This window comes from Acinonyx jubatus, chromosome F2 (assembly GCF_027475565.1).
Source record: "Acinonyx jubatus isolate Ajub_Pintada_27869175 chromosome F2, VMU_Ajub_asm_v1.0, whole genome shotgun sequence".
NCBI classification, from domain to species: Eukaryota; Metazoa; Chordata; class Mammalia; order Carnivora; family Felidae; genus Acinonyx; species Acinonyx jubatus.
This window is the reverse complement of record NC_069394.1, coordinates 75,139,122-75,159,902: the sequence shown is the minus strand read 5'-3', so window position 1 is coordinate 75,159,902 and position 20,781 is coordinate 75,139,122. Positions and strand designations below refer to the sequence as shown.

At 39.9% G+C, this 20,781-nt stretch overlaps 1 protein-coding gene across 1 annotated transcript in view; it reads left to right on the top strand.

Annotated features, from left to right (window-relative positions):
* The window catches only part of LOC128312798 (polycystin-1-like), a 95,064-nt gene that overhangs the window by 51,955 nt on the left and 22,328 nt on the right, over window positions 1–20,781 (top strand). The window contains exon 5 of the mRNA XM_053208185.1: window positions 7,300–7,519. Within this exon, the coding sequence (XP_053064160.1) occupies window positions 7,300–7,519 (220 nt within the window). The remainder of the gene's footprint in view (window positions 1–7,299; window positions 7,520–20,781) is intronic.

The following is a 20,781-nucleotide window of genomic DNA, read 5'->3' as shown; positions in this document are numbered from 1 at the left end:
ATTATTTACAAGTACGAAAACGTATGTATTTCTGTCTGTGTGGGAAGGGAGGAAACAATACAGAGAATTGTAATTCAAATAATCCAGGAAAAAGTAGATATTACGCTGAGCTGAAGAAGGTCTGCCTTCACCTGCTGACATCAGAATTAAAGCAGTAGGTCACTGTGTGCTCCAAAAATGGCAAATTAGCCAAATGCCTAGAGGAGAAATAAATGTGGACAAATTCTCTTCTCTCCTAAGAGACGAGGCCTCTAGATGGTCTTGCTCATCGTAACAAAATGCTAGTAAGTACGTATTTGTTGACCTTTTTATTATTATGTAATTATAGAGTCACAGGAAGTTGCAAAGAAAGTTCACAGAGACCCCATGCACCCACTTTCCTTCCCGTGGATTCATCTTACAAGTTACAGTTCAATATCAAACCAAGATTTCAGCATTTGTACAATCCGTGTGGATAGTTACGTGTTGTTTTATCAGGCGTGTAGATTCACGTAACCACCACCACAGTCATGACACGGAATCATTTCATCCCCCCCCAAAGGTCTCCCTTTACACTCCCAGACCCCACTGCTGCTCATGCACCATTCCTAACCAACACTGTTCTGTTTTCAATCTCTATTACCTTGTCATCTTGAGGACGTTATATAATTGGAATCATACAGCTACATTAGGCTTTTGTTTTTCATTTAGCACAGTGCCCCTTGAGATCCACCCAAGTTGTGGCCTGTATTGGTAGTTTTTTTTCCTTTTTGTGGCTGAGTAGTAGTCAATGTCAGCTACTCTGGCACTGGTGAAGGTGGAACCGAAATACAGAACTGACCACAATCTGTTTATATTTGTCCAAGATGTATCAAAAGTTATGAAAAAAATCCAGAAAAAAAAAATCTCTGGTGTGTTGGAATAAGTCAAAGATCCATGGTATGGGACAATGGTTTTAGCCTTAATCACACAACCCTTTTTGTAAAGATGACAGCATTTGTTTCCCAACAGAATTCATTCACTCTCAAAAATACAGATGGTATAATAAGGTAAAAGCCATTTGTTTCCCATTCATTTGGGCAGCACTAATTGGATTGCATATCATTACTAAATTTTTAAAAAAGCAACAGTGGGGGCGGGGGGCGCCTGGGTGGTTCAGTCGGTTAAGTGTCCGACTTCGGCTCAGGTCATGATCTTGCACTTTGTGAGTTCAAGCCCCCCCGTCGGACTCTGCTGACAGCTCAGAGCCTGGAGCCTGCTTAGGATTCTGTGTCTCCTTCTCTCTCTGTCCCTCCCCTGCTCATGCTCTGTTTCTGTCTGTCTCTTAAAAATAAATAAACATTAAAACAAATTAAAAACGTAAATAAAAAGCAACAACTGGGAGGTACGATTAAGAACTTTTTTCTAGTTCCTGGGGCTTGGCTATTTACTAGGAGTATGTCATAGCAAATTATCATAGTTTTGCAAATTAACATCAATTTTTTTCATCCAGCAGAATTTTGATAGCAAAAAGAATGAAAGAAACATATGAAAATTTAAAAATATCAAAAATTAAATTATTTATTCAACAAATGTTATATTCATTTTTACATGCCAAATGCTTATACATACTAAGGATACAGAAAGGAAAAGAGAGCTTAGGTCCTCACAAAGTTGAGTCCAGTGGAGAAGATAAAGTCAACAACCAAAAAATACCAAATACTGAAGTTTTCTCAAGAAATTAAGACTAGAGTGCATAATGTACCCACAATTAGCTTAGAGCTAGTAGCTTCCAAATCTTTAGAGACTCTGGGTAGCCAGTTGTATGAGAAGCTGTTTACCCTGAAAGATGAGGTCAGTGTCAGGGACTGGGTACTGGGAAAACCTGGTCACATCTGAGATAATGAGGTGCTTTAAATCTTTTAAGACTGGTGAGACCAGGGCTTTTGAACTTGACTTGTGACTGGCACCAACAATAAAAAAATAAGGCATTCTTCAATTCAGGCACTCTTGTCTGGTTTCAGAAGGAAGCCTAAACATTTTAGGACACAAGGTTCCCCCCTTTAAAAAAAATCTATTATTTACTCATTGAGTCAGGAAACGTTTCTTTTGCAGCTCTTTCAAGGGGAATGACATTGGCATACAGAAAACGCCAGAGGGCAGTGCTTCTGGAAAAGTACTTGCCAATGATAGCCAATGAATAATTATGGGCCTATCAGGACTTCCTATCTCTTTGCTGGGCGCACTGGGACTGATTAACATCCGGAACGTTTGCCTAAGACTGGCGGAGGAGAAAAGCCTCTTAGTTTTTATTTTCCTGTTGTATAATGTAACAAGTTGTTTATGCTTTTGGTTTTTGTATGTTTATTTTTAGCAGTGTGACTTACTTTCTCTTAAAAATTTACCCTGATAATGTTCAGTGTTTCTAACATATTAGAGCCCAGGTTTCCAGTCTACACTTCCACATTCCTGTCCGGAGCTTTTAAGCCATAATGTTCTTTTTGAAAGACGATAAATACGTAAAATGAGATATCTGTATAAATTGAGACATGGGGTGGGGGGGAAATGCCCCCAGATGGGATTTCAGCGATCACACAGCTAATTTGTGTTCCAGTATGCTTTTTCCAAACTATGGAAGTGTTCTTAAACAGAGAATACAGACTTTGCAGGCCATGGAATTGTCTTCCAGAATAGAATTTTTGTAAAAAGAATTCCTTTGCCATTTATTGAAAAAAATACTGACGTTTGCACGAAGAGATTTAGCATCTCCAAGTTAGAAAAATCCAACTGGTCAGTAATTCCATATGCAAAAATGTCTGCATTAAGATCTACATCTAAAAGTAGATACCTGATGGTAGCTATATTTGTGGTGAGCACAGCATAACATATAGAGGAGTTGAATCACTATGTTGTACACCTGAAACTAATGTAACATTTTGTGTCAATTCTACTCAAAGAAAAATTTTTTTTTAATTTGCTACAATTTTTTTTCTGCAAACAAACAAAAAAACCCAACACTAGATATCTGAAGAGGGAATATGTTTTTTCCGTAAACTTTTTGTATGACTATTTCACAGATCCCCCAGTCATGTTGTTTTTCTAGAAAATACAGGTTATTCCTCCAAAGTTCTGTATCTGAACATTCTCTAATAGGCTGTACAACTTTTAGCGTACAAAAGCCTTCATCTTTGGAAAGGGAGGATATGCATTGTATTGTGCAATTTGCAAAAGGAATGTATTTTATTCAAGTTCATTTCTTGGCTTTGAGAATCTTTTCTGCTATTTTTTGCGTGACTATTTCCATTTTCATTGACAAATGAAAATGGCCTTTTTTTGTGATAATCCTCAAATTCTTTCTTGAGTACCCCTCAAATTACTACCTAATTTTCCCAACTATTTCAATCATGGGAGCTCCAAGAAAAAGGGTGGTCTGAACACAAGGTACAGGACGAGTCCTGGTTATTCTTTAGAGACCTCTCCACACCTCTCAATTCTCTTCTCTGTCCTGAGACCTGCACGGGCTGGCGGTCTATGAATTACAATGTGTTTTCACAAGATTATCTAATTTGGTCCTTACAAAAGCCCTCTTTTTACAAAGAGAAACTTGAGACTCGGGGATATGAAATGACTGACATGAGAGCGCTCAGCCTCGGGCCTGGTTTTCCGATGACAAGCTCTGTGCTTTTCCTCTCATGCTCTGCTTCTGAGAACTAGCCCCCTGATCTATTAGGCCTACCCCGTGGTCAGGGATCCCATGCCAGCCAGCCCTGGGGATTCCGCTGGCTGCTGAGGACCTGATGGGGGGAGAGGGCTGACTTTACTCAGTTTATCTCCTTCTCCCATCTGCCCGGCTCAGTGCTGGAAGGTCAAAGGCACGGGAAAAGAATGCCTGCAGGTTTGAAGCATATGGACTTTAGTGGCCTTCTCCCTGCTGTATTTTTCACCTACTTCCTTCCATCCCCCTTTCGTTAAGAATAATAATAATTACTAAGATCACCACTCTTTGTTAAGGACCTAGTGTGTGTTTATTTGACAAGTTTTCTCTAATTAATGCGTCCTTTATCTTCGCAGTCTCTCACTAAAGTGATTCTTAATTACTCCATTTTGTAAATGAGGGAACTGAAGTTGAGAGAGAAGATGGAACTTCCTCAAGATCCCAGTGCCAGGAGGTCTCGGTACTTGGGTTTGCGGGGCGTCCCTCTGTGTGCTTAGGTGTGGTGCTCTGTCCTCCAGCCCAAGTAGCTGCTCCTGGGCTGTTTCCTGGCAATGGCATCTGCATTTGCTAAGTACCTACGCATACCCGGAAGGGTACTAGACTCTGTTCAAAGGGAGGGAATAAAACCTAGAGTTGTAAAATTTCAGGAACAATAATCTCAGATGCAAGCAGTACGTTCACTCTCCTTGGTTTCGCTCATACCATTTTCTGTCTTCTCTCCTTCATAGACACGCTGCTTATTCCTCAAGGTCCAGGTTCCTTGCTACCTGCCCCACCTGTACTAAACCATCTCACACTTTTCTTGCTTTATTTCTCACTTTGAACGTATTGGATTAGTGGTTCACAGGAATGCGAGAGCTGTTTTTTTCCCTGTTTATATGCTCGCTTAGAGCAGTGTGTGTTTGTAATACAAATTTGTTAAATGTTTAAAATGGCTTAATTTACTTAGTCTAGTTTAAAATATTCTTGGGAGTAGTATGTATGATAAACAGAATAATTTTTTTAAAATGTGGGTATACAAAGTGCTTTATTTTCTTACTTAAACTCGATAGAGACTTAATCTATTTTCAAGTACCCAAATCAGACATTTCAGATAACATTTTTTTAGATCTTCATGTTCTGGTTATGTAGTCGTGTATTGATATCTTTATGATTTTCAATATGTGACATTACAGCGATGGGAATGGGCTATATTTCTTCTGCCTTTCTCTTTCTGACCCTGGATCTAGCAATCCATATGCCTTTTTGGTCCTCAGGTTGAAAAAATTTTTATTTTAATCTGTGACCACATAACGACTTTAAGCATAATTCCCTTTCTGGAGAATAACTGAGCCATGATGGGGTCCATCTGTATGATGAAAAGCCATCCTACATTATAGAATAACTTTGTGTGTGTTTTCAAGTGTGGAAGTTAAATGGAGAAAACTAAAAACAGTTACGTGCAAGAATAATTTCTTGGCATATTGCATTTGAACTTTACTAAAGTTGAGGTGACCCAGGTTGACTACGTTAAGCCAGAACAAAGAGTTCCAAATGCGTTTGGCTAACATGTTAGAAGTAATTTGGGAACAATCTATAGCACCAGCCAGACTGTGGTACATTCGGTTCTGATTGTATTGGCTAACCCATGCACACGTCGTGTGTGAATAATGATTTAGTTTCTAGACGACGCCACCATTTGGTTTTTGTTTACAATGACCTATTTTTACCATCAGGGAAAGACATAGGCTTTATTCATTTCAATTTTATATGTGATGCCCAAATACTAATTTTAATTTCCTACTGTGAATGCTGGACTCTGTCTTTAGATTAGTCTTGTCTTTACATTAGGTAACTTTAGGAATTTTCTAATTAGCACACAACTCGGATTGATAAAACAATGGCTGCTAATACTTACTGAGTGCTAGTGTAGACTTTATAAGGTTTGTACTATTATAGTGTTCAGATGGGGATGCGGACGTTAGAAAAGTGGACATACTTGGCTGCCATTTACACAACCAGCAAGGGCAGGGGAACTTTCAACTCCAGATTTCACTTCAAAAACCAGGGTTTTAGCCACCACACAAATTTGCCTTTGAGCAGATTTTGAGATGTGCCCTCTATTTTCTCTCCTTCTTTCCACCATCTGCAACTGTAACTCTGTAGGAGGCTAGTTATCTATACTGAGCACCAATATTAGGATTTTCTACATGAGAGTATTTTACAACCACTTTGTTCCAGAAATAATAGGAGGTGCCCAGTTATTTAGCTCAAGTCTGTTGAACTTTTGTGCGTCCTGACCAAAAGGAATTTTTGGCTGCAGGACAGAATTTATTCACCACAATTATCACCCATACAGCAACTCAAAATTATATTACCAGTAAAAAATATTTTAGTAGAAAAAGAAATGTGGTAGGTCTGCATAAACTCTGGACGAGTAACTTCCTGTGGCCATGTGAATGTTTATGGTAATACTGATACCAAAGGGGAGAAAAGAAGTTAGGTGGAGGGAGACAGAATACCAGAAGCAAATGAAATTGTTTCTAATTACAGTGTTTCATGGTATGAAACTTAAGTACCTTACAATAGGGAGATGAGCCTGATGAATCTAGGTGGGCTTAATCTAAATCGCATGAGCCCCTAAAAGCAAATACCTTTCTCCTGCTGGTAGTGGATGGAAAGCCAGGGATGCCAAGCATAACAAGGGGTCAGAGTGTCCTTTGTTGGCTTGGAGATGAAGGGTTACATGTCAAGGAAGAGGAACCTCGGTTCTAAATCCACAGGGAACTGGATTCTGCCACCAACCTGGATGAGCTTAGAAGCAGAATCCTCCTCTGAGTCTCCAGAGAAGAGCCTAGTTCAGCCCGTACCTTGGGTTCATCTCGTGAGGCCCTGAGCAGAGAACACAGTTGAGCCACACGGTGCCTGGGTTTCTGACCCGTAGGAGTGAGAGGCAATGAAGGTCATTGTTTACAATAGAAAACTGATGTGGTAGAATAATGGATCAATTTTTTTTTTCATATGAAAAGAAAAATATTGTTCCTTCTGAACAGTGGATGATACTTGATGATAGTTACCATGTCGGGTAATTAGTTGTTTGGTGAGGTGCAGAGGAATATAAGGCGGAATTACTTGTTAATCATGTTACCTACGCTGTTGGCTATGTTGTCGTCTCTCCAGTACCACTGTTTCAGGGCTACGTGGTGAGCCCTGGTGTAAATCCAGAAGCATATATATATGGTTTCTTTTCCTCAGGATCCCTCCCTACGGGGAATATCCAATCTCTTGTAGACACCAGAGAAATAGATTCTCTCCTTCAGGCCTAACTACCGAGTAAGTCTTGTATATCAGTGATCACAAGAAAACATTTATTTTGCAAGGTAATAACAATGAGTTGTTAAAAAAAAAAAGACGTCGTGAACGCTAACTGGATTTAATCTGTTGGTTTCTCCATGGTCAATGGGCTCACGCTTTGCCATACGTAACAGCATTTTACAGTGTTACAAGTAAATAGTTCTAAGGAAAATGAGTAAGGAGTATGTGTGGGGAAGATAGTGAGTTCAAAACTGAATATGGATTTTTGATTTGAAAAATCGAATCAGAAATGTGGGGACTTTCATTTCCCCTTTTTTTCCTTTGTGTTGCAGATTGATCTTAAAGATATTGGTGACATCTATAAAACACGCATTGGACATGACAACAGTGGACAGGATCCCGGGTGGTGTCTGGGAGAAATTAGCCTTGAAAATATAGACACGTGTGAGGTGTTTTGTCTCACTGTTGACTCCTGGATTGCCGAGAATGAAAATAATGGAGGTCCGTGGAAAGAGATGCCCACTGTAAGAACCAATAAAGCACCTTTGCCAGGTATGTAATTTCCTTTCCTTCGCGATACGTATTAAAAATTAAAACTGTTGAGATGATTTAGAACAGAGATGGGCAACCTTTATCTGGAAAGGGCCAGGCACTGAATATATTATGCTGCCTGGACCATAAAGTCTCTGCAAACTGCCCCGCCTTGCCAGGGTTGTGAGGCAGCTGCTGCAGATGATATGTAAACTAATGGTGTGGCTGCATGCCAAGAGAACTTTATTTGTGGACACTCAGATTGGAACTGCATGTAAGTTTCGTTTGTCGACAAATACTATTCTGCTTTCAATTTCTTTTAACCGTTAACAGAAGTAAAAAAAGCATTCTCAGCTCCTATATAAAAACAGGTGCCGGCAGATTTGGCCCATAGGCCATAGTTGGCCTGCTCGTGATTCAGAATATTAGGCTTTAAGATTAACGCTTGTGTGGCCATTCAGAGGTGAAATGTATATGCAAGGATGTATGTGTGTCATCAGTTCATCTTTCCGTAAACTGTTTTGCTAGCCACCTCAGTGTGGCTTTCTTCTTGGCTCTACTATGTGAGCAAACATAAGCAGTCATGGATTTAGGAGCACCTGAGGTCCCTTACTCAGTTTTGTTTTGTTTTGCCTAAAAGTGAACTGACACATTGCTTTAATTGTCTTTCCATCCATTCCCTGCATCTCTCTGACAGCCGTCTTATTTTTTGCCTCCACTGCTGTAGTGAAAATGTTATTTCTCAATGGATTCTGATGGCCATTGTGTTCCAAGTTCAGTGACTCGTGTGTGTGCGCGTGTGTGTGGTGTGTGTGTGTTCTTGGTGTCCTAGATCTCTCCACTGTATTTGACACAGTTGATTTCATATTTAAAGAGGCAGAGATTTCTAGAGGCTCTGGAACCAGGCACACTTGAGTTAGTCTTGGTTTGGTGATGTGTTTAGCTGTGTCACCCTGGGCAATATACTTAACTTCTCTTAGCCGGAAAGACTTGATCTATGAAAGGAGATAAAAATAGTACCTATATCATGGGATTACTTGGGGTACATGAGATAATGCACTTAGTTTTCAGGGTAATGTGCTTATAGCTCTTTGTTTCTGGCACATAGTAATCATTCAATAACCACTAGCTTTTACCATCATTGTTCTTAAACGCTTCTCCAACCCTGACCTCTGTCACATGAAACCAACCTTCACTTCACTGTTTTCTCTATTTTTTTTTCTGTTCCTATCACTGGTTCCATTTGGTCCTTTTTCCTTGAACATATGGATTTAAATGCTTGATTCCTCCCCGCCCTTTTGAGGCTCTCTCTAACTTTTGTTGTTAACTCTACAGAGAGGTGTAATTCTTCTTCGTCTTCAGCCCCGTCCTCTCCCTTGCCTTGAGCCCCAGTGTTCCAGTAGATGGTTCGCCACCTCATCATCTCTAATACCCATCCGTGGTCTGTTTAGCCGTTCCACACAAGTAAAGGTAAACAGATGTATGCAAACAGGTAGAAAGTGCCAAACGTGTGCCACGAGTACCAAGATCCGGAGGATATAAACATGATTCAGGAAGGGCTCCCGTTCCCCAGAAGTTTCTCAGTTTTGTGGTTTCAGTTCTTATTTTAGCTCTGATGACTCACTCCCCTCTTTCTGCCTTCTCATCAGTTTCTTCTCTTCAACTCCCCTCAGGAGTCCTCACTCCATAGCTCACTGATGCTTGGAACCCACCACACCCCCTAAGAGAAGTCACCATCCCTGCCCCTCCACTTTAGCCTGCAAGGAGAGTCTGCTCTTCCTATACCAAGTTCATATTGATTAGCCTTATCTCCCAGCAGGGGCTCCATTTTATATTCTCGATCCCTGTTAGGTTGATGTTTGGCACAGGACACAGAAGCTGTATGCCACAGAAATACTTGTAGGTTAATTCAGATATAGCAAAATAAAAGACTTAGGATAATGCCATCTTAATGAAAGGAGAAGTATTTAATACTAATCCTTTATATTTGTGTATAGTTTGACTGTTTGCAAAGGCATTTGCTCATAGAAGATCTCATTTAATACATGAATCTCCAGATCCTGACAGTTTTAGTTGCCCTACAGTCATGTGGGGTGGCACTAGTGTCCAGGGGTGTCTAAAAGACTGAAATGGAAAAGATAAAAGGGTCTTAAGAAATTACAGGTCAATACCCCTGATGAACATAGATGCAGAAACGCTTAACAATGTATTAGCAAACTGAATTCAGTAACACATTAGAAGGATCATACACCATGATCAAGTGGTGTTTATTTCATGGGTGCAAGGATGGCTCAACATCTGCAAATCAGTTAATACGATGTACCACATTACCAAAATGAAAGATAAAAATCATATGATCATCTCAATAGATGCAGGAAAAATATTTGACAAAATTCAACACCCATTTATGATAAAAATTCTCAAAAAAGTGGGTTTAGAGGGAAGGTGCTTCAACATAATAAAGGCCATCTGAGACAAGCGCACGGCTAACATCATGCTCAGTGGTGAAAAGCTGGAAGATCAGGAACAAGACAAGGGTGCCCACGCTCACCATTTTTATTTAACGTAGTACTGGAAGTCCTAGCCAGAGAAATTAGGCAAGAAAAAGAAATAAAAGGCATCCAAATTGGAAAGGAAGAAGTAAAACTGTCATTGTTTGCAGCTGACATATATCTAGAAAGCCCTAAAGATTCTATCAAAAGACTGTCAGAACTAATAAATGAATTAGGTAAAGTTGCAGGATACAAAATCAATACACAAAACTCTGCTGCATTTTTTGATACTAACCACAAACTATCAGGAAGAGAAATTAGGAAAGCGATCCCACCTACAATTGCATCAAAAAGAACAAAATACATAGGAATAAATTTAACCAAGGAGGTTAAAGACCTATATATTGAAAACTACAACACATTAATGAAATAAATTGAAGAAGACACAAATAAATTGAAAGATATTCCAGTGCCAAAGCAATCTTGAGGAAGAAGAACAAATCTGGAGATGTTACACTCCCTGATTTCAAACTACATCATAAAGCAATCAAACGAGTATGGCATTGGCATAAAAGCAGACCCATCTGTCAATGAAACGGAATAGAGAGCCCAGAAATAAACCCACATATATATGGTCAATTAATTTATGACAAAGGAGCCAAGAATATACAGTAGGGAAAGGACAATCTCTTTAATAAATATGTTGGGTAGACTGGACAGTCACATTCGGAAGAATGAAACTGGACCACTATCTAACACCGTACATGAATTTTAACTCAAAACAGATTAAAGGCTTGAACATAGAACTTAAAACCATAAAACTCCTAGAAGAAAATGTAGGAAGTAAGCTCCTTAGCATAGGTCTTCATGATTTTTTTTTTAAATCTGATACTGAAAGGAAAAACTAACAAAAACCAACGTAAATCAGTGGAACTACATCAAACTAAAAAGCTTCTGCACGGCAAAGGAAACCAGCAACAAAATGAAAAAGCAACGTCCTGAATGGGAGAAAGTATTTGGAAGTAATGGAAGAACCATATATTTGTTGAAGGGCTAACAATCTAAAATAGATAAAGAACTCATATAATTTAATAAGAAAAAAACCCAAATAGTCCGATTAAAACATGGGCAAACCTAAGTACGTACTTTTCCAGAGAAGTGATGTACTGGACAGGTAGTAGCTACACTTGTGACCACAACCTAATGTACAAACTTGTCAAATCAGTAGGTACTGTGCACCTGAAGCTAAGGTAACATTTTGTGTCAACTATACTCAAAAAAAAAAAAAAAAAAAAAAAAAAAGGAACATTCAGATAACCAACAAATACCCGAAAAGATTTCAAGTCGTAATCATCAGGGAAATGCAAACAAAACCCAATGAGATATCACCTCACGTCTGTTGAGTGGCTATTATCAAAAAGACAAGAAATAACAAGTCCTGGTGAGGATGTGGAGAAAAGAGAGCCCTTGTGCACCATTGGTGGTGGTGTAGATTGGCATAGCCACTGTGGAAAATAGTATGGAGTTTCCTCAAAAGATTAAAAATAGAACCATCATTTGATCCGGCTATTTCACTTCTGGGGATTTATCCAAAGCAAATGAAAATGCTAATTTGAAAAAAAAAACCATAAGGACCACAAAGTTTATTGCAGCATTATTTACAATAGCCAAAATATGGAAAGAACCTAAGTAACCATCGATGGATGAGTGGATAAAGTATATACTGTATGTCTGTACTGATATCATACCAAATAATTTTTATATTATTATGAAAATATAATTATGTATACAAACATTGTATACTATTTGTATATTAGAGTAATAGTATAGGAATAGTAATTTACTATAGTAGTATAGTAAATAGTATAGTAATTTGTATAGTACTGTATAGTGTTAGTAATTATATGCAATTTGTATATTATATATTATATAATATATTAGTAATTGTCTAATTTGTCATTGTATGTAGTAGTATAGTATACTAATTATACTATATATATGGTATATAATTACATGTACCATATATCATACCAGGGTATAATATATATAATTTTGGTATATATAACATAATTACACTTATATAATGATATAACTATTTGGTATAACATATATGATTTTGGTATTTATGTATTTAATATACATATTTATATATATAATGAAACATGATTCAACCATTAAAAAAATAAAATCTTGATTTGTGACATGGATGAACCTCGAGGGCATTTTGGCAAGTGAAATAAGTCAGACAGAGAAAGGCAAATACTCTATGATCTCTTTTATATGTGAAATCTAAAAACAAAAACCAAACAAAAAAACCCCCAAGCTCATAGACGGAGAACATATTGGTGGTTGCAAGAGGTGGGGATAGGGGAGGGAGAAATGGGGAACTCTTTTTGTTAGTTTAAATAAATTGAATAAGAAATATGAAAAAAAAAAACTCATCATGTTCTGTCACATGAATCATTTCTAACTGATGTAGGAATGTTAGAAATACAAAGTATCTATGAGGAAAAATTAGAGCTGATGTCTTGCAGTTGGGGAACAAAAAATTTAGAATCCTACAGCCCCCCTGTACTCTTCACCCTGTTGCTAACAGCTATCAAGAACCCATTCTGCTTTTTGAAAATGATGTATAGAAGGACTTTGAAATCCATGGTCCCAATAAGAAACACAAGAAATCTATTGGCCTACTATATTAGCTATTTCTCAATTTATGGTGTTTTAAAGAGCTGCATTAAAAAAAATGAACTTTATTTAAACTCTATTAGACACCTATTTTGTATTTCTTCCAATCGCTTCCTATTTGACAAATGCACAGTTTGTTACTTGTAAAAAAATAAAAAAGTAGAAAGCAGTTGTATGGGTTTTTAAAAAACCCAAGATACAAAAGAAACTCCATTGTGCTTTAAATGAACTATTGATTTTGGGTTCATTTAACTTTAGCAGCAGTAAAGACTCAGCATGTCTCCCAGCATCATTCTGTTCATCCCTTTCCCAAACTCTCTAATGAAACTTTATCCATTAGCATTTCCCGTTTAAGGGGGTAGGTAATTTCTTAGCCGAAGCACACCAACCACGTCTACAGCATTTTCTCTGACAAAACAATGTAACATAATACATAATACCTAGAGCTGATCCAATCCAGTCCTTTTTCTCCAGTTCTGACAAACCCATCCGGCTGCCCCTTTCCCAGATTGATTATTTGCTCATTTAGGGGAAAATCATTCAAATAAGAAAGTGAAAAAACAGCGACACCTTAATGTTCAGGTTTAACTAGAGATCAAAACCTACTGGTGAGCAAGCCGCAGTCCAGGCATGCTGAGTATTGCTTTTGGAAAGTCATTCTTGGTGCCAAGAGGTTCATTTACTATTCTTGTGACATCAAGGAAAGCCACAGCAGAATCACACCACTGAATTGATGCTTCTCTGGTTTGGGTTTGAAAGGAGGACTACGGAGGGGTTGACCTTCAATATTTTGGGATTGTCTGTTCATCTGTCAGAATATTCCGAAGCTGGCCCGGGGAAGAGCACAAAGAATGATCGCAGAGGAACTTCTTTTTAAAATGAAGCTATTAATACTTAGGTTTGCCAGGCTGGATAGAGTCCTAGGGACACTTGAGGGTTATATATTTTTTTAATTTAGTAGCACAAGAAGAGTGCTTTTCCGTGCAGCTGGCACTTACACTCTGAGCCAATTAATTTTGTGACTTTGCCTCTTCTTTTCAAAAGATTACTGGAATGTTTTCAAAAGAAAAGGGTTTTTTTTTTTTTTTTTGAGACTATTAGTCTATAAATCACTATTCTTTGGGGGCTGAGCTGGATTGCTGCTGGGATCAGAGCAGTCTCCTCCTGGAGACCAGCACTGCCAAGTGAAGCCTGTTCACACGCATGACTTCCACACCTTCCTCCCATTTGCTCACCATCTGCCATGTTTGTGGGGAAAGGGACCAAGGGCTGCTCATCGCCATTGCTTGGTTGTTCTTAACCATCTTTATAAATGGCCTGGTCGGCATGCCCCGGGCTGAAAAGAATGCTGACTCGGCTCACAGCCTGTTCACAGGATCTGGCTCTGGGTTTTCTTCAGGAGAGACCCATGATAATAGGAGGAGAGATTTGGGGCCACCACTGTGGCTGAAGAAATATGTGACGCTAGGTTTTGGTAAGCCAGCAGGAGGTGTGTTTAGTGGTTTATTTCCAATCAAGAAATAATTATCTGAGAATGTATGAAAGTACCATCATAATAGAAATGTGTTTCCTTTAAAATATTTGTATTTACCAGACTTTCAGTAGTGAGAAAGTGTCTTTCTGAACACGTGCAACCTACAGCAAGTTTTGGATGCTAACAGCTGAGCTAAGTTTGGAAAAACAAGCAAGCTTTCTTTAATGCTTTAGCGTTTTCCACCAGACCCGTGCTCGAGGGGAAAACGTGGCCTTTCACTGATGAGACATCTGACGTGCAGAGATGCAAAGTCTGGCTTCCAAACCTTGGCCTCAATCACAGGCTTGGTGAACTGGGGCAAGTTACACAAGTTTTCTCAGCCTCAGTCTGTCTGTGAAATGGAACGAATATTATTAGCGTAATCGCCATATATTCCCCATCCAAGGCTCTACTCGTGCATGAGAACAATCAGTATCAATTGGGACCATTCCAGCCAAAGGAGACATGTGATCACCCATGGGGTTTCCATCAGGAGGGTATGAATCTGGTATTTGTGACATCGGAGGCACTCAGCACGCTCTAAATTAATCTCGTTGTTCTCTCCCCTCAACTTGTCTTTCCCTCTGCTTCCTTCATACCATTCAGCTGGCATCATGATGATGGGAGGTCAAACACAAAGAACAGTTTGGGGTTAGGACAGGCCATTATTCTCAACCCCGCAGTCAGAGTGGCCTTCTTAAAATATCAATCGGATTAGGTCACTCTTTTGCCTATGACACTCCACGGTTTTCCTACTTGCTAAGAGTAAAGCCAGAGTTGCCACGATGCCTACAAAGCCTGCTTACCCTCCCCCCAACTCCGGCATCAGCGTTCCTTGATGGGGCCAGGCAAGCCGTCTCCTGAGCCCTTAGGACTCTGCCCTTCTGTCCTGTCTGCCGGCCTGTGCTTTCCCCAGGCCTCTACGTGGCCAGCTCCTACACCTCTGGTCAGGTTTCCGGTCCAAGGAACCTTCTCAGTGAGGCCTTTCTGGAAACCTTCTATAAAATATGAAGGAATCCCACTTCTTTCCCACCTGGGCACTTCTCTCTACAGCTCAAAGGTATTTCTTTTTCAGCAATAAGATAAATATTTTCGATCAAGAGGCACATGAGGATTCAGTGCTGAACCGCCGACGTACGTGGTCAATGCAGACTGACGTGTCTGCACATGTTTAACACTGAATCTCATTTACCATCTGTTTCTGAGATCGGATTTCTTTGGGCAGTTTGTATCAACATGATCACACCATGATGAGTGCTGAGAAAGCTTAATTCTGGGTGGCCTGAGAGAAAGCACTAAAACAGTCCATTAATTAAATCAAATTAAAGCTTCAGCCGGGGGTCAGGAGGGGGGTTATCTTGGGGAGGGTCAGCTGTGCTGCCTGGAGATCTCTGCAGGTACCAGAGCCAGTGCTCATAGCCCTGAGGTGGTACAGGCAGCCTTCAGTGCTCATCAACACTGCAGGTGCCTCGTGCAGAGAGGAGCTGCCTCCCACGGGGCAGACTGCAGAAGGCCTTGGAAGGGCAAAGCCATTCAGTATTACCTGGGAACATTTGAGCATGATGACTAACAACATGGCACCAGGAAGTGCCCCCAAACATAGATAATTACGTTTCATTTTTTCTGATCGGAAAGTCTTCAGGGAAAAAAAAAACAACTTACATTCACTAAAAATATTGCACTTTGACAGGGATGGGGTTACAAATGCAGAGTTCATGGCCTTCCAAGCATTTTCCTTAGACTCTATGATTATTTGTTTATGACACCCAAGATTGGTGGACCTGAGATGTTTTGAGTTTGTCTCCCAGAATGGAGAAAAGGGCACTGAGAGGTCATGGCCCCAGGGTCATTTGTTAGCTGGGGAGAGTCGGGAGACCAGTTGGTCCAGAGACCATTTGGCCCAGCTATCTCTAGATTGGAGAGCTAAATATTTGGAAAGGCCTGGGTATACCATCTTCCAGCTAGGAACCTACTTAAGACTTAGGGTCCCATGCATTTCACTGAAATATTCATGTGTTTATTCCCAACCCAAGGCATAGAATCTGTGTGTGTGTGTGTGTGTGTGTGTGTGTGTGTGTGTATGTGTGTGTGTGCGTGTCCATCTACCACATTTGTACAGAGACATGTCTCTCTAGGGTAGGTCCCCAAAGCCACCACCCAATGAAAATTTGAAGAAAGTACCCTGGGAGGAGAGTGGAAGTCTGGAACATTAGGGATACAGCTGGAAGAATGATATTTTTATGTACCTCTCTTGTTTGGTAAATGGGGAATTTGGGGGCCTCATATTGAGCCCTCCAGGATGGTTTGCATCAAAAGAGAATAACACCACTGGGCTATACTGCACAAGGAAGATGAGGCGGCATTTCAAATGAGCTCAACTAGGAGATGTTTTTAGCACAAGTCCAGCAGGGAGGGCTTGACCATGCCAATTCCCTGACCGCCTTCCCTTCTTCAGTCACTTCCTGGGACTGCTGGAGCTCCCTGGACATTCTAGGATCAAAGTCTAGATGGCCAAATTCTCTCATCCACTCCTACACATACAGATCTAGGAGAAAAAGCCAAATGGCCAGAAATGGGTGGACCCTGAAATAAACTGGGGATTGAAAGTAAAGTTGAGAGCAAACAGAGCCTGGGAAGGTAGCCTGGGTTTAAGGCACAGTTCTGGGTGTGGAGCAGCCACAGCCCATTCTAGATGGCTCAGACTTGAGCAGTTCTTTGGCCAAGCAGGGGAGATCAGTACACAGCACTTTTTGATGGATGGATGGATGAACAGGCATTCCTTTATGCAGTACTGTTCAGTAAATATTCACATGTACTAGGAGCTAGGGGTTCAGAACAGAAAAACACGTGAGCCCTGCACTCACAACATGTGAGATTGAGGAGAGGAGACCGAGATGCCCAGTACACAGGTAGTGCATTCCTGGGGACGGGGATATGTTCAGTGCGAGGGCAGACCATGGCTCGGACTACGGACTGTGGGATAAGGCAGCAGCCTGTTTCTTTCCATATTTACTTCTGGGGCTGACTTTATTTGGTCAGTGTTACTTCTTTGGTTCAATCTTGACATCCTAGGTTGGGTTAGTGGTGGTCCTTTCTTCCTGAACCATGCACTGGGCCTCCATGACCCTATGAATGTATAGACACAATGTAAGTCTGATGGTGAAGGACCATCAATTCTGCAAATAAACTTCTGCTGCCTAAATATTTAAAACACTCCATTCCAGTAGCTGTGTGAAAAGGCTGCCTCATCACCACATACCTGATACCTTGGGTAATCAAGAAATGGGCCACCAAGGGAATGAAAAACTTCTTGGCATGATAAAAATATTAAGAGGCAATCCTTCAAATGGAATCGAGATGCAAATTACAGAACTGTGCTAAATATATTTTACAAACAGTTAATTGGCTTCAATTCCTTCACATGTTCATTCAAAATTCAGGCAGGTGTGTGTATGAGACGATCTTTCTAGAGAGCATCTAGGTTATTCCCCGTGCATTGTTTTTATCATCATGTCATGGATTTGAATCTTCACAATCAAAACTCTGAGGGTTGCAAAAATACAACTTTTTTCATGCTCCATAGCTTATTAAAATCATACCTTTCCTTTTGGAGTGATAAAAACATTCTCTATCTTGATGGTGGTGGTAGTTATAGGACTTACAAATATTTCTCAACACTCATCAAACTATATAGCTTAAAAGAGTCAATTTTGCTACACGTAAATCATATCTCCACAAACCTGACTTCAAGATAATCCAAGCCCCTATTTCCACGGATGATCGAAATCTTAATTGTTTTAACTCAAAAGAAGCTCGGTCACTTCCAATATAAAGCTTGGTTTATTTTGGTCAGAAATTGGTCAGTTCAGAATTCTCATTCTGCTCCCATCCCTACTTCATGTGGATACCTTACTTCCTGGATGTCACGCTCAGATGTGAAGAGGGCCCTCAGGGTGGCCACACCTGAGGCATCTCATTTTACTTGGTCCTTAGGTATCACTTCCTCCCTCTTAACTTCTGCTGAAGGAACACACGTCCTACCACGCCTTCGCTTTCCCTCTCCTACGCTTCCTGTGAAAAATCACATCGGAGGGATGTTTTTTAGCCCCCTCTCCAGCCATCTGACATTTTTAATATATCTTTGTGGCTGAAGAATAGGGGTGCCTGGATGGCTCAGTCGGTTAAGCGTCTGATTCTTGATTTTGGCTCAGGTCACGCTCTCATGGTCCATGTGATGGATCCCCGCATTGGGCATTGCGTGGACAGTGTGGAGCCTGCTTGGGATTCTCTCTCTCTCCCTTGCTGTCTGCCCACCCCCTCCTCCAGCTCGTGCTCACTCTCAAAAATCAATAAATATTAATAGTTAAAAAAAGAAATTATATATATCCCATGAAGAACAATTATGTATATCCCATGAAGAATATATATATATTCTATTATTATATATATATATTCTTCTTCTTATATATATATAAATTCTTCTTATTATATATATAAATAAATTCTTATTATATATATAAATATTTATAAATATGTAAATATAGATAATATATATAAATATATATAAATTTATAAATATAAATATATATTTATATAATATATATATTTATATAATATATATACTTCATGGGATATATATAAACATATAGAGAGACAGATGTTTAACTCTATGCTGACTGAAGTGAGTAGAGGCTAAAGAATCCATTATTTCTTTCTTTTAATGTTTACTTACTTATTTATTATTTACTTATTTATTTATTTTCAAGAGAGAGAGCAAGCATGAGGGGGGAAGAAGCAGAGAGAGAGGCTGAGAGAGAGAATCCCAAGCAGGCTCCCTGCTGTCACCGAGGAGCCCAATGTGGGGTTCAATGCCATGAACCATGAGATCATGACTGGAGCTGAAACCAAGAATTGGATGCTTAACTGACGGAGCCACCCAGGCGTGCCAAGATTTCTTGAAAGAGAATCTTAAGGTTACTGTTGACAGAGATGTTAATGCTTGGGGTTGGGGCTGATACATCATCATTAACAAATGTCTGGCACAGACTGGCCTAAAATGATGTTTGAGGGGGGGAAAAAAGCCCTCAACCTACAGGTGAAAATTTGAGGGGTTTTTGTGTCACCGATGAGATGATGTGAAGTCTTACGACGTGGGCCACAAGTTTATAAGCCCAGAGAGTGCTGAGGTGTGACAGGGATGTGTGTCCCATGCATTCCTTGAAAGATGGGGGAGTGTTCGAAATGACAATAAGCATAGGTAAATATAAGGAGGAGAGGGATGAAAGTGATGACAGTGACAACACAAGTGAAACAAAGCCTCCCTCCCTTCAAAATGGTGGAAGGGTGTAGTGTAGCTATGAAATGACCCAGATGACAGCTGTGCCAGAGAGACCAGCAAGCTCTTCGGTGCTCATGGCAGACTTTTGTCAGAGTGCGTAAGGCTCCCAAGCAGCTGAAGCTCCTAATTGTCAGAAAGAAACATTGAGCATCAACTGTAGTAAAAAGAACATTAAGAAAATTGGGGCAGAAATGCCCAGTATTTATGGATAACCTAAACCAACCAGTTAACTCTTCTGGTGCATTCAGCCAAATCATAGTGATAGGTATACTAATAATTACTTAAAACCTGGTGCTTTAAGAACGGTTAATTGCAGCCAGAATTATTGATTAGCAATACTTGGCCTTGAACATGTTCAAGTAAAATGATCTCTTCCATTCCATGTACTCTCCGTAGCTAGAAACCCAGCCTTGTGTTTTTCAAGTATTTGAGGTAATTATAAAGTTTCTTCTAACTCACATTTTCAGCGTACTGTTTCACTCCCTCAGGATTTCACCTCCCTGTGTGGGGTGTCCCTCCCTTAGAATAGAGATAATTTGTTAGCCTTCTACATTTTTACAACAATGCATGCCTTTTAGCTAGAACATATGGCCCTGCCTTTAAATCAACAACACTGAGACTGGACTTTCATGCCCAAGGATAGAGACCGAACAAAGGATTCTCTGAGAGCTTCACTTGCTAAGAATTGTTTAAGACACACGATAGTTTAGGGGTGCCTGGGTGGCGCAGTTGGTTAAGCATCCGACTTCAGCCAGGTCGCGATCTTGCGGTCCGTGAGTTCGAGCCCCGCGTCAGGCTCTGGGCTGATGGCTCGGAGCCTGGAGCCTGGAGCCTGTTTCCGATTCTGTGTCTCCCTCTCTCTCTGCCCCTCCCCCATTCATGCTCTGTCTCTCTCTGTCCCAAAAATAAATAAACGTTAAAAAAAAAAAGTTTAAAAAAAAAGACACACGATAGTTTAACGTGTGTCTGTGCAACATGTTTACTAAGCATTCCTTAAATTCTCCCTTTGCATTAAGTTAGTGGAAGAATTTTGTACTTAGGATCATGAAAAAGTTTGGAGTTAGAATCTATTGTGATAAATTTAGTATTTAAAATATCTACATGCCTTTGCTGCAGAACTACAGCAATGGCTTAGTGAATTATGTAATACTGTACAATTAAAGTAGGGTCAATAGTAAAGATTTCAGCAAAATGTCTGTCTTTCTGGGTAGGATTATATGTTTCAATTTCTTAAAAAAATTTTTTTTTAATGTTT